The following is a 15,269-nucleotide window of genomic DNA, read 5'->3' on the forward strand; positions in this document are numbered from 1 at the left end:
TGTAGTGCTGGCTAGCCTGGAACTTGCTATGTAGACCAGGCTGCCTCCTGGGTGCTGGAATAAAAGGCAGACCACTACCCTGGCATTCCAGGTGAATCTTTAAGTGACACACTTGCACTGAATCATCACTACAGTCATGGCCTTGGCTTGAACACATGTCATTCTTTTCTTGATCTGAATGCCTGTCAGTCGTTACCAGCAGTAGCAGCCACAGCTTGGTAAAACTTCAACACGAAATCTGGCTCACTAACCTCCATCTGCCTGACAAATTCATTGCACTCCTGCTCAGCCCAACCTCGAAACCACTGATCCCAAAGATACTCAAAGATACAAGGTGGTCGATTTGCCGCAGATACACTGAGCTGTTCCAGACCATCCAGCAGTGGTTGTAGCATTCCCAACACTGCCTTAGCTACCAGGTCTTGTAGAAAATGTTCCCACTGGGGACCTGACCAACTGGCAAGCCAGTGAAGAATACACTTCATCTCCTGGGAAGTGATGTAAGACGTTGGAGGACGGGAAGAGCTGGCAATGTCATCAGGCACTGAAGATAACACAGAAGGGAAGCAGAGTGGCACTGATGTAGCAGTGACATCCTCCCTTTTCTCCTCAGAGGGCACCCAGAATTCACAACAGTCCTTCAGCTCCTGCTCCAACTCTCCCAGTCTCTTCTATGTTTCCGAAAAACCCTCTCAAGGGAAAGTTCTTAAAACCAGGTTTGCATTGTTATACCCTAGTGCTCTCGTGGGGGCAGAGTCTTGTTTTTACAGCATCTTTCTTACTGTCTTTGTGAAGTGTGTGTATAGGAGGCATGGCTCTTGGATCACACGAATCTCATGACCCATTAACCGACACTACATCCACACCTGCCTTAATCTCAACTTCCAGAGTCCCTCCCTCTTTTCATTACCAAACGGCATGTTTTTTTATACCATTGGGCTTTACTTCCTGCTCACTCTCACTGGAAATCTGGCCAAGAGCAATCAGCAGTACATCCATGCCACAGAAGAAACCAGGCCGTTAGAGTTTAATTCCCCCATACAGATTTTCAGGACAAAGCCAAACTGAAGTCAGTTTCTTTGCCAGACTTCTTTACAAGACTGGTCCCTGAAACCTCATGATCACAGCCTTCCTGGCTGTTTCTCTTTCTTCCTAAGTCCTACTGAGCTCACCCCTTAAGCTCAGCTTACAGCCTTCTACGACTTCTCTAGCCCCCAGCTCCGAATTCTTCCTTCTAAAAACCTACGAAGTATGGTCAGGTTTCTCCCAGCAGTAACAATGACCCTAATTCTCAGGGTCAATTTGGTGAGTTACTTTTCTCACTTCTGTGACCAAATAATCATCTGATCAGAACAGCCTAGGGAGGAATTTGGTTCGGTTTGAGAGAATAGGCCAGTATGGACGGAAAGGCATGATGGTAAGTAAGGATGACTCGTGGCTCTGATAGTGGGAGCATATGGATGCTTGTTCATTTCTGTGGACCAGAAAGCATAGAGGGGACAGGAAAGGATCCACGCAAAACAATGCCACTTGCTTGAGAATTAAATGATCCAGCCCACGAGTCCATAAAGGACATTTCACTATCAAATCAAGACTTAGAGGGACTCCCCAGGATTACTGTGGTGGTCACCAGCCACACCGACTCACCCTTAGGTATACCTTCCGATAGTCCAACTATAGTTGAGTGTTCAAGTGACTGCCACCCTAGCCAGCACATGGACTGCATCTGCATGGCAAAACCCCAAACAACCCAAGAAAGCTGCTGCTCCCAGTTCTTAACTGGAGACACTAGAGGAGGCGGTGTTTCTTGCTTTAAGTTGATCATTTGTTACATAGCTGTAGATTGCTAATACTACACCATCTTAGATGGGTAGCCTCAATTTGACAGAATCTAGAATTACCTGGGACACACAGGCCTTTGCGGATTATCCTGACAGCACTGATTGAGGTAGGAAGACTTAATACCTATTGTGGGTGGTCCCGTTTGTTCTTTCACTGGGATCCTGGGCTGAGTAAGTAAAGAAAGATCTGAGAAGTAGCATGCATGCATGGCCCTCTGCCTTCTGACTGGAATGCAGTGTGATGAGCTGCTTTCAGCTCCTGCTGCCTTGAGTTGATTTTGTCAGAGTGAGTGTTTTATCACAGCAACAGAAAAGGAAACTAAGACACCGTTAATCTGTTCTTTGACTTCCATTGCTTTTGTGTGTCTGCCCCACTAAATTATATGCCATAAGAAGACAGGGTTCTTCCAAACCTTTTGCTCTCTGTGGACTTCCCAAGCACCTAGGCTGGTACTGTTTTCATCCCTGTTCTACAAACAAGCTAAACTGGAGCAGAGAAAGGCTTAAGTAGTAACCCTGAGATCATGCTGGGAGTCAGACTTTCCCTTCCAGGCAGAGTGACTTTGGTTAAAGTTGTTAGCCCAGAGTCATGTGCCACTTCACTCCTAATGTGTGTTTCTCTGGTTCGTGTTCCAGATAGCAGAGTAGCTGTTACTAATGTTATAATTAGATTAAGACCTGCTGACTTGCTGTTAAAAATCAAACTGTAGAAATAGGTAACTACAATATAAAACCATACTGAATGTGTCCAAGACTTCAAATAGTAAAGATAGCCTCTTTTGAATGAGAATGTTCAGCTATGGGTCTTTGTTGTTTGAGACAGACTCTTTTTAAGTAGTCCTAGCAGGCCTAGGGCTCACCTGACCTCTTGTATCTTATATGGTTTTAACTCTTAATACTGTTGAAACAGCAATAATTTCAACTAATTTCAGCATGAATTTGTAGGGGTAGACCTTAGAACCCTAGCATTCTTCAGTTCAGCTCTTTCTAGTGTGAACCATGGAGGGAAGGCTCAGTGAGACATTGCTTGTCATTGCTCTTAGGCTGGAGACAAGAGGATGTCCACATATTCACCAATGAAGTGATGGGTAAATACATCCGTAACAATGCATTTGTGAAGTGATGGATAAATGCATACATTATATAGAAATGAGAAGTAATAACCCACAGATACAAACAACACAACAAGTGAATCTCATAAAAGTAATATTTATCAAAAGAAGCCAGGTACAAGAGTTCTCATTTCACTACTATACAATGCAGAACAACAACAACAAAAAGCTAATCTCTGGTATTCCTAGTTAGGGAAATGATTTCATTTGGGGAAGGGGTGGTGACCAAAAAAAAGTTAATATTCTCTTTTTTCATTTTGCTGATGATTTGTGGGAATGTATTTTTCAGTTTTGAAAATTCACCAAGCTCTATAGTTATGGCTTGTGCTTTTTGTATACGCTGTGTTCCATGACAAGTGTATGTTTTAAAAAGTGTACTAGTGAGGTGTTAGCACTGGCAGTAAGGTCAATTTAGTTAAACCTGGAGATAACAAGAAACTAGTGAGTTTCTGAAAGGAACAGATGAACTCAAGGCAAAGCATTTGAAGATGACGGAAATAAATTGGCATATGGAAGTGAAGAAGAGAATTTATTCACGTAGCCAAGTGTTTGAAATCCTTTGAATAGGTCCCTATCCAGGGAAGAAAGGCAGGAAGAGTGATCGTGGTTGATGACAGCTACATATTCTGGGAATCTTGCTTCATATTAGAAGTTGCGCTGTGTGCTTGACAGGCCTTAGCTATCTACTGTTAACAGCAATGGTCTAACTGTCTTAGTTAAGATTTATATTGCTGCGAAGAGACACCATGACTATACCAACTCTTATAAATGATAGCATTTAATTGGGGCTGGCCTACAGTTCAGGGGTTTACTCCATTGTGATCATGGCAGGAAGCATGAGGGCATGCAAGCAGACATGGTGCTGGAGAAGGAGCTGAGAATTCTACATCCAGATCAACAGACAGTAAGGAGAGAGGAGGGGGATGGAGAGAGAGAGGGAGAAGGAGGAGAGGGAGATGGAGAGGGAGAGGGGGAGGGGGAGGGGAGGGGGAGAGGAGAGAGACTGGGCCTTGCCTGAGCATCTGAAACCTCAATGCCCACCCCCAGTGACACACTTCCTCCAACAAGGCCACACCTACTCCAATATGGCCACACCTACTCCAACATGGCCATACCCCACGCCACTCGCTATGAGCCTCAGGGGGTGCATTTTCATCCAAACCCCCCCCCACACACACACACCAAATAGACATTCATCCCTTTTCTCCCCAAGAAAACACAGGAAACAAGATAAGCTGTCCAAGATGAAATCCTTTCTGTTCTAACATCTAACGCTTGCTCTCCCTGCTCCTTTGCATTGTCAATGGGTGGTGGCTTACAGGAGAAAGATCTGGGTGGTACAATTGTAGCTGAAAGCTGGAATAGACTCCAGTGCTAATGGGGTGGGAGTGGGGGGAGGGGGAGGGCAGCTGATACAGAAAAAGGTCTTTCCAGGATGAAAAGATAAAGAAAATATTCATGGCCTAGAAGTAGATTTAAAGACATAAAAGTCTTTATTTTATTTTAACTTTTTAAACTTTTTTTTCCTGGTCTTTCAAGACAGGGTTTCTCAGTATAACAAGTCCTAGCTGAACTGGACTCATTCTGTAGATCAGACTGGCCTCAAACTCACAGAGATTTACCTGCCTCTGCCTCCCAAGTGCTGAGATTGAAGCCATGTGCCATCACTACCCTACCAGAGTCTTTTTTAAAAGGCCAGGCATTCATGGGAGGAGCAGAGATGGAGGGTAACTCAGAGGTGGTTGGGTGCTACCGTCTTGGGACGAGAAGGCTCCTGGCTACTCTGGTACAAGCCTCCCACTAAGTGCCTTGTTTTCAAGCCCTCTCAACTTTCCCTGTCATCCCTAGCCCCTCAGTCTTTCTGGATGTTATTGCTTTGTAAATCTTAGGATCATGCCACCAGGTTGTCATAATGTATAACACAAGTGTTTATAGAACAGTAGAAAGAGGGCTGGCAAGATGAGATCAGTGCATAAAGGTGCCTGTCACCGGGCCTGAAGACCCAACTTGAAACCATGGACCTCCATGGTGATGGAGGAAACTGAATCCTTCAAGTTGTCCTCTGATCTCCACTTGTACGTATATGTTGGCATTCATAGTCACACACACACACACACACACACACATACTGATAGAAATATAGTTTTATGTATATATCCAGCATATGACTTTAATCCCTAACATTGGGGGAGCTGAGGCAGGCAGCTCTCAATAAGTCTGAGGCCAGCCTGGTTTACATGACCAGTTCCAGGCTAGCCAGGACTACCTAGTAAAATCCTGTCTCAGCACAAACAAACAAAATAGACAATAGGAAGGAAAGATACACCCGTTTATAAAATGAATTATATCTTGGAATACATCTTCATCCTAGTATATTTTGGATGATTTCACTATTAAAATTGGCAGCATGCACCTCATGCTTTGAATGACTTTAAGTGTAATAGTCATTAGTTTGTCCTAGTTGACATATGAGTGGCTTTAATAGATTGATGAGACCTTTAACCCAGTGTGAGTGTGATGTGACAGTTCCCTTTATGATCCATCAATCTTGTTGCTCTGTCATCCTTTGGCCACACGGTAGCTAATATAATAGAGCCAATGGGAGAAAGGAAAACATGGCGTCTTTGTTAGAGTTTCCATTGCTGTGAATAGACACCATGACCAAGGCAACCCTTATAAAGGAAAACATTTCATTGTGGCTGGCTAACAGCTTCAGAGGTTCAGCCCATTAACATGGCAGAAAGCATGACAACATGCAGGCAGACATGGTGCTGGAGGAGCCAAGAGTTCTATATCTTGATCCAAAGGCAGCAGCAGGAGACTGTATTCCACAAGAGCAGGGCTTGAACATATATATGAAACCTAAAAGCCCCATCTACATAGTGACACACTTCCTCTAACAAGGTCACACCTCCTAATAGTGCCACTTCCCATGGGCCAAGCATATTCAAACCACCACACATGATATGAGAAACACTCTCCTTTCTTGACTGACTTCTACTCACCCTTCATCTTCCAGAGAACTGGGAAATAATCTATTTTGGTGGCAGTGTTCTCTCTCCTGTCAGAGGTCAAAGTTAAGTACTAGTGATAATATGTCATATCTGAGCTCAGTAAGATTAAGAATGTTGAATTGAGATTAATGTAGCTGATTACTCAGCTCTGATCTTTATAGGAGTGTTTGCTTCTATTCCTTTATATTAAATTATACCACATACAGAATTTAAAAGTAAAACGATACAGGTAAGATCTTGCTGATTTTATGTCCACTGAAATTAATAAATCCCTTTTGTTCCTCCAACTTGTTTCCATGAAATCAAGTTCTTACAGACTTCTTTTTGCATAGGATGCTAACTGATGATATTCTGGGTCTTGGCTTAAAAGTTTTGTCTTTATAATGAACAAAGAAATCCAGGTAGAGACAGAGATGTCTTCCCTAAATAGCAGGAGCAGAAAAGGTAAGGCTCAGCTTCAGAGACCTATAGAATCTCTATTAATAAGATGTTAAATTAAGGTTTACAGGGCTTAAAATCATAGCTTAGTGGGAGAGCAGTGGCAACTATACATGAATCCCTAAATCAAATCCTAACCATCCCCCTCAACACACACATACACACACATACACACACACACACATACACACACACACACACACACAATCACACAAAGGAAAAAAAAGAAAGAAGAAAGAAGACGTGAACATCAGTCTTGTTTACTTGTGTAACCTGAATATTTATATTCTAGATATGAGTTCTTGCAAGAAGAATTTGAACAAAAAGATTTTGTAAAATTTGTAAGGGTTTTAAAATTATTATTATGTATTACAAAGATAGCCTTCAGAGGTTTATTATATAATTTACATAATATTTTATTATATTTATATATAGATTACTATAATTTCTTTTAACTGAGTTCCGAGAATTGATGGCACAAGCTTTTAACTCTGGCTAGTTCATTTCCTCACTAGCTGGTTGGCTTCATGAAGATGCTTAATTTATGTGTCCGAATTACTAAACATTCAAGAGACAGACTTATCGCCACACTATGAAGTCAGAAGTGAATCACTGGCACATTTTTTTTTCCTACATGTAAAAATAGAGAAAAATGAATTCCTTTTACACTGGTTGATCTGTTGTTTTAACACAGAAAATGACTTGTGTGTATGCATGGACTTTTAATATTCAGTATCCTTAGCATCAGGAACTCATATTAATAGTGTTTTTTTCCCCAAATAGACTGCCCTTCATCCATCTGGGTCCAGTTCCAAGGCAGCTGTTACACTTTTCTTCAAGTAACCATCAATGTGGAAAACATAGAGGATGTCAGAAAACAGTGCACTGACCATGGTAAGAAGCTTTAAAAATAGTGTTCTTAACTAACATCTTTTAACTGTGTCCTGAAAATTGATGTCAGACAGTGGAAATGGACATATACTTTCTCTACTTGGAAGATGGATGTTGGACAGCACCCCCCAAATCGCAGTGACAGAACCATAAAGCACGCCAGGTCTGTGTGTGCTGTGACAGTGTCACCTGAGAGACACTGACTGAGGGGGCTGATAACCTACAGCGGTGGTTCTCAACCTCCCAGTGCTGTGACCCCTTAATACAGTTCCTCATGTTGTGTTGACCCCAACCATAAAGCTGTTTTTATTACACTTCATAACTGTAACTTTGTTACTGTTAAGAATCATAATGTGAATAAATACCTGTGTTTTCCAATAGTCTTAGGCAACCTGTGTGAAACAGTAAGTTGATGCCAGAAGGGGTCTCGACCCACCAGCTGAGAACCATTAACGTAGAGTGAACCTGGCCTCATTGGTTCTCTTCTCTCCAACAGAGGACAGTCCTCAGGATTTCTTGCACAGGATGTCAAGCGTGGAATGGGAAGGAATGAGGAACTTTTTCCTAAAGAATCTTTTACCCAAGCTTCCAAAATTGCTTTTTTAATTCTACTGACCCAGAGTAACATACACCACCTTAAACAGATGTTAGTAACCTACATCTCCACGTGTCGCTTGCAACATGTACTGTGGGTGATGAATTGCTTTCAACTGTAGCTTTTTTCATCAATGATATTAGAACTAAGTATGCATATCTCTCCCCCTCCCCCCTTCTCTCTCACTTTCTCTCTCTCTTTCCCCCCTCCCCCGCCCCAGTCAGGAGACACAGGGAAGAATGTTTAAAATCAGAGCTATCCATTCAACTTAGCTCGTAAAACCTTGAGGACATGGAGAGTCCAAGGCATAACAAGATTGAGTATACTTTCTTAAAATATTTATTTTATGTGGGATTTTTGGTTTGTTTTTTGGTTTGTTGGTTGGTTGGTTTTGGGGGACAGAGTTTCCCTGCATAACCCTGACTGTCCTAGAATTCACTCTGAAGACCAGGCTGCCCTCAATCTGCCTGCCTCTGCTCTCTAGTACTGGGATCAAAGGCGTGTGCCACCACTGCCCAGTTCTCTTTCATGTGTATTTATGTTTTGCCTGTGTGTATGCATGTATACCACATGTGTGCCTGATGTGTGACAAGGTCAGCCTCAGATGTCAGGTCTCCAGGAACTGGAGTTACATATGGTTTCGAGCCACCATATAGGTGCTGGGAATCAAACCCCATTGCTCAGCAAGAGCAACAAGTGCTCTAACACTTAAGCCTTTTCTCCACCCCTCCACTGTGTAATGAAAGTTAAATTTAAACAAGCTGAGGACTCAGTATGTAAACGGCCTGATTACATGAGTTCAAACAACCTCAAAGCATGTAATTCACTTGGTTATGAAGCTAGGTAAAAGTTCAGTTAGTGAGGGTAGACTACAAGTATTTTCTGGAAAATTCTTTCCCACCGTATACCAAGTCTGGCATTGTGCTTAAGCACTTCATAGTTCACATGGCTTTACCTATCATAGCAAACCTCTTGCTATCATAATCATAACAGACCTATTGAGCTGTTTATTTTGTCTTCTTTATCAAAATTAAATTCAGGTGTTTGTTCCAGATCATATAGATTAATAACAGAAGCCAAGATTTGGACCCAGGTCTGCGCTTGTCCTTGAACCGTCTCTGGCTCCCTCCCTCCCACCCCCACCATGCTCCCCCTCCCCCTCCCCTTCTCTTACAGGATGGCCTCTCTTACAGTCTTCAAAGATGACTGCCAGCAAATTTCATAACCACTTACTTACGCCTTACGATCTATTTGCCCTCCTCATGATTCTAGGCTGGCTTTAGTGCCTTGCTTGCTCAGTTCCATGTAACATCCGGAGGACATCTGAGGGCTAGGCCTGAAGAGGACTAGTAAATTTTCTGGAAACCAAGAGAAAAAATTGATTCAAAGAAGAGGAAGTAATTAGCTGTGAGGAATGCTGTTACTAGCTCAGGGGGGTAGGGGTCAGGAACTCATCCTTGGATCCCCTAATGTGGATGTCATTTATGATTTACACAGAACTCCCTATGCAGCCCAGAGCAAATTCCTAACCGAAACACATTTAAAAAAAAAAAAAAAAAAGCAGGAAGAAAGGTTGGGAAAATGAGTATAGATAATTCATTTCTTGCTGAAAAATCCAAAGGCATCAAGGCAGCAGTTACAGAGGAACAATTGTGTACAGCAGGAATGAGTTTTAAGGGGCAGAAATAGCATCAGCTTGTCTTAATCCTTAACACGGTTCTTACCTACAATTTTCTGACAACATCCACTTCCTGTAAAACAAACAAACAACAAACAACCCCCTCCATGGGATTCCTAAAAGCAAAGTCCATGCTTGTTACATATCTTGGCAAATTATTCTCTTTGTATTCCAATTTCATAATATGTAAGAAGTTTAAATGGTTTTATAGAATAACAAGCAGACAGAAAGCCCCATAAAAGCCCCAGCCAGCTCTGTTGTTCATGTCTGTGCTGAATACGGAGGAGAGCGGAGAGCGTCCTGTGGGTCCTCGCCTTCCACCTCGCTCCACAGGGTCTCTTGTTATTCACTGCTTCAGAGACCAGGCTAGCTGGCTGTGGGCTTCTGGAGGGTTCTGTCTCTACCTCCTGTCTAGCCCCAGGAATACTGTGGTTTTATACATAGTCTGTGGCATCAGTGTTAGTGAGTTCTGGACATCTGAACTCAGTCCTGATGTTTGTGCAGCAAGCATTTCACCCACCACACCATCTCCTCAGCTCTAGAGTTCAAATTTAACAAGCAACACTTAAGACAGGCTCTCTTGCTATTTACACAGGCAGGTGGGTAGCTAGGACTACAGACATATTTCACACTCTCAGCAAAATGTCTTATTTTTAAAAAAAAAGACTGATTTTCATTTTTTCATTATGCATATCGTCCAAGCTGGCCTTAAACTCCTCAGTTTCCTGAGTAGATAGGATTGCAAACATTTGTCATAGGACCTCAACAAAATGTCTGGTGTTTGGAGTGTGCCCCCCACCCTGCTGTCCCAGCCTGTCCCTGCTGCCCTGGGTGTCCTGGAATTCACTCTGTAGGCCCAAGTCCCCACATACGCATTGCTCCACCAGTGAACTGCTTAACCGTCCTTTGTTAAAGTTGTGCTTGGAGTAGAGACAGCTTATGTGTCTGGCTCTGTCCCAAAAGACAAGCTTCTGTTGCCCTATCATTGTTTTGACATTCCTTAGCTAAATCTAAAACCACCGGACCTGGGGTGAAATATGAGCTGGTGGGACTGGCCTTTAGTTCCTTAAAGGGGCTTTTACTTCTGTGGTAGAACTAAGAATCCACTTGATCAGCACACTCTTTTCAAACTCCATTACTTAGAAAGTCCCTCCCTGCCTTTGATCCCTACACTTGGAAGGCAAAGGCTGGCAGATCTCTGTAAACTCCAGGCTAGCCTGGAGTGGTGATGCCCAGCTATAATCCTAGCATTTAGGAAGCAGAAGCAGTATGGTTGGAGTTTCAAACCAGCTTGGCTGTCATGGTGAAACCCTGTCTCAAAAATAAATAAATAAATAAATAAATAGATAGATAGATAGATAGATAGATAGATAAATAAATAAATAAGGGCTAGGGGCATACTTCAGCATCAAACTCAGAGTTTAGTCCCCAGTGTCACTGAGGGAAAAGTGAAAACAGAAACAAAAGCCCACCATGACGGCTGGTTTCAGTCATCAGCTTGACTGGATTGAGGGATGCCTGGGATATTTGGTAAACGACTTCTAAAGATGTTCATGAGAGTGTCCGCAGGGGAGAAAGGCCTACGGATCCACAAACTATGCGAGCGCCCACCCTGGGAGTGAGTAGGTGTTATCTAGTCAGCTGGAACAAGTAAATTGAAAGGACAGAGGGACAAATGCCCTCCCGTCTTGTTCTTCTTTCAAAAGCAGATGTGGTTGCTGTATCCCTTGGACCTGATTCCAGCCTCTTCAGCCTTTGACTCTGGATCTCACACTATTGTTAGGAGTATACTCGTCCTTCAGCCCCAGATGTTGGACCTGTCCCTAAGGCATCTTCTCCTGTTACAAGGCATCTGTTCTTACCCACTATTAGCTTCCCTTGGCTCTCCAGTTTGTAAATGGCTGTTATAGAATTTCAACCTCTTTGATCATGTAAGCCAATATAATAAATCCTTTCATTAAAAAATTAACTACGAAGCACAATTTCCGAAAAAAAAAATCACGAGTAAAACATTTGGAAAGACTATAACATTGTCTACCTATATTTAATTAAAATCATATTCATTATAGAAAGGAATAAATGGAAGTATAGTTTTATTGATTGTTTAACTAGCACATAGTTCAGTGTGATTTTGGCAGTTTCTCATTGTATACATAGGCTGGTCTGGAGTGCTTGATCCTCTTGCTTCAGCCTCTTGAGACCTGGGATTAAAAGTGTATACCAAGGGGCTGGGGATATGGCTCAGCGGTTAAGAGCACCGGCTGTTCTTCTAGAGGACCCAGGTTTAATTCCCAGCACCCACATGGCAGCTCACAATTGTCTGTGACTCCAGTTCCAGGGGATCCAACACCCTCCCACAGACATACATGCAGTCAGATCACCAATGCACATAAAATAAAAATAAATAATTTTTTAAAAAAGTGTATACCAAGACCGCCTAGCCACATTGTACATAAACGTGTTTATTTTCCCTGGAAAAGTTGGTAACTGTTAAATGGTGTTGACATGTTGGCTTTTAGCGAGGGGGTGGGGGGAAGACACAGTTTCCATTATACCAAGTTTATTTCAAGGAAAGTGAGCAGAATAGCAATTTTGCTAGTCTTAAGAGTTTTTTTTTTTTTTTAAAATGAGCTGTCCTCAGAAACCATTTGTAGTCTCTACAACTGTTTCAAAACAAGGTCACACATGGTCTGGAAAGCCCGGGCTGGCCTCCAGCTCCCCTCCAACTCACGACCCTCCTGCCTGCACCTCCTAAGTGCTGGGCTTATAGGGGTGCACAGCCATGCCTGCTACCGTCCTCTTTCTCAACAATTTACAGTAGTTATAGTAAACATACACATAGACCCCAATAACATAAACTATATTGGAGGTTGCAAGCTGTGAACAGTCATGATCCTGTATTAGCTCATTGTCAAACCTTTTTTACCCTTTTATTAAAAAATGCAACCTATGTATTTATTAGATAAGCAACTGTTTATTTTACACAAGCAAAAAATGGTACCTGACTGGCTTCCTGTATGACTCAAAGGTATTTTAGCAAATTAGGTAGAAATCGATTTTAAAACACTGGGCAGTTTTGCAGCCTGACTCTTGTTACTTGTTTTGAAGTCTGTGAAGAACTGTTGGGCTTCTTGTTGAAGCAGGGACCCTATTTGCGAATTTCTAAATTGGTCTTGTGTTTAAATGATGTCTTTTTCTGAGTTAAAAGTGTACTCTCTTCAGGGCTGGGGATATGGTAGAACTCCAGCCTCCTATGAGCAAAGTCTTAGGTTTAATCCCAGCATCCACCCCACCCCAAAACATAAAGTCTTACTGATTTGATTTTTTTTAAAGCTCCTCATACATTTTTAATAATCTTACCATTTCTTTAATAAGCTCACTGACTTTCACTCTACAAATTCCCATTTAATTGGTGAATTAGAAACTTAGCAATATTAGTATTCTTACTTAGGTCCACGTAGTGTTTTGTTTAGACTCATGGGTCACTAGGCTTTCTGTTTTCTCTGCTATGTATGAACAGAGGGTATAAAGAACACTAGACTACTTAATTTGGAAAAAAAATACAATCACACAAAAGTCCTAACTTAAACCTGTCATTGGGGAGGTTGCAGAGAGCTTTATTTACCATTTTCCTAAGGCTTTGTGCTGACTGACTCTATTTTGCCTAGTATTATTCATTTAGTAAAATAACTGAATAGAAATGGTAAGGGCTGATGATGAGTACACAGGAAAATGTACTTGCTTGTCATGCAGGCCTGGCAACCAGAGGTCTGTCCCCAAACTCATGGTACTTACAGTGGAAGGAGAGAACCGGTCCCAGAGTTGTTCCCTGTTCCCTACCTCCACATGTGTGCTATAACACATGTGCACATACTTGTACACAGCTCTCTCTCTCTCTCCCTCTCTCTTTCTCTCTCTCTCATACACACACACACACACACACACACACGCACACACAATTTTAAAAATAAAACAATTCAAACTAAGCTGAAGTCTGCTCCAAACACATCTATGTAGTACAGTGTGTATCTATGTAGTACAGTGTGTATCTATGTATTACAGTGTGTATCTATGTAGTACAGTGTGTATCTATGTAGTGCAGTATGTATTACATCTATGAATGTGTTACATTCACTTTCAATTTACATTTTGTGAGAAAAGGGGCTATGGCATTAGTCATAATGAGAACCAAACTATCAGATTAAATCTCATTAGGTGATATTACTTAATAATGTGTTGTTAAGAAAAAATATTTTGCCCGAGCACGTATATTGGAGAGTCAACTGTCATTTTAAGAAAAGTGTGTCGTATTTGCCACATACAATAATTTAAGTCTCTATAAAATTTAATTGGATTACAGTGCTTAAAATATTGAAGTTCCATTGGCTGCAGAAAGATCAAAGAAAAAGAAGGGGAAAGACTCATTTCTGGAAACCAAAGAACCCGCCTGCCTCTATTTTAGGCTTAAAATCTGTCTTCTAGTAATGACAAACTAGGTCCATTCATGTTTGAGATTAACCCTCTGTTTCTCAAGGACTAGGCAACGCCCCACCTGTAACCTTAACTGTACTGTCAGATTCAGGAATGGAAATCATGTCTGTGTCTCAAGAAGTTGCTTGTAACCATCTTGCAACCCTACCTTTGTTTCCAAAACTTCCATGACGACCTGTTGCAATGACTACCTGGTTTTGCCCACCTTGCAACCGTATCTTTGTGGCAGGAGCGACTAGCTTGTTAAGATGTCCTGTTCCTGTAACCCCACCTATGTTGTCTTCCAACCCCCCTCCCCCCAATTTGGAAAACCCCTACCTCCAAGATGTTTAAAACCTTAGTCTTTCTTACAGCCAATGCAGACCTCTCTCTCGAACCCTACCTTGAGGGGAGGCAGCCCACGTACACAAATAAAAAAGCTTGCTTTAGTTAATTTGCTCCCTTTCATTAATTTGGCCACGATGATTTGGGTTGGTCTTTCTCCTCCCATCCATTGACCATGCCTCTGTACTGACTGGTTTTTGTTTGTTTGTTTGCTTGTTGTCGACTTCACACAATCTAGAGTCACTAGAGAGCAGGGAGCCTCAATTGAGAAAAATGTCTCCATAAGATCCAGCTGTAAGGCATTTTCTTAATTAGTGATCAGTATGGGAGGGCCCAGCCTGTGGTGAGTGGGGCCATCCCTGGGCTGGTGGTCCTGGGTCTATAAGAAAGCAAACTGAACAAGCCATGAGGAATAAGCCAGTAAGCAGCATCCTACCGTGGCCTCAGCATCAGCTCCTGCCTCCAGGTTCCTGCCCGGCTTCCCTCAGTGATGAACAGTGATATGGAAGTGTTAGCTAAATAAGCACTTTCCTCCCCAACTTGCTTTTTGGTCATGTTTCATTGCAGCAATAAAGACCCTAAGGAAGACACCTCTATATGTTAAATATTTCTCCTGAGGAATTTTCTAGAGTAGCAGTTTGGGTAAGCACTAAGTTGCACTTTACCAGTAAGTACTAGAGTAGATAGTTAAAAGTACATATGGCATTTCCTAGACAGGAAGTGTTATCAGGGAGGCCCTGATTAAAAACAAAATAAAACAGGGGGCTGGAGAGATGGCTGAGTGGCTAAGAGCATTAGCTGCTCTTCCAGAGGACCTGGGTTCAATTTCCAGCCCCAACATGGCAGCTCACAACTATGTGTAACTCCTGTTTCAGGGGATCTGAC

The 15,269-nt window shown here is 42.2% G+C and overlaps 2 protein-coding genes across 3 annotated transcripts in view; one reads left to right on the top strand and one right to left on the bottom strand.

Moving 5' to 3' along the window:
* LOC114622689 (CD302 antigen) overlaps positions 1 to 15,269 on the top strand; it is a 131,306-nt gene that overhangs the window by 102,900 nt on the left and 13,137 nt on the right. For both annotated transcript variants that reach the window (XM_028769118.1, XM_028769117.1), the window contains one exon: positions 7,189 to 7,299. In XM_028769118.1, coding sequence (XP_028624951.1) covers positions 7,189 to 7,299 — 111 coding nt within the window. The remainder of the gene's footprint in view (positions 1 to 7,188; positions 7,300 to 15,269) is intronic.
* Positions 186 to 999, bottom strand: LOC114622767 (uncharacterized protein C14orf119 homolog). Its single transcript, XM_028769253.1, has 2 exons — positions 946 to 999; positions 186 to 671 (listed from the first exon to the last, which is right to left on the bottom strand). The coding sequence occupies exons 1-2, from the start codon at positions 997 to 999 to the stop codon at positions 186 to 188; spliced, it is 540 nt and encodes a 179-aa protein (XP_028625086.1).

This window comes from Grammomys surdaster, unplaced genomic scaffold, assembly GCF_004785775.1.
Source record: "Grammomys surdaster isolate TR1022 unplaced genomic scaffold, NIH_TR_1.0 191, whole genome shotgun sequence".
Taxonomy (NCBI): domain Eukaryota; kingdom Metazoa; phylum Chordata; class Mammalia; order Rodentia; family Muridae; genus Grammomys; species Grammomys surdaster.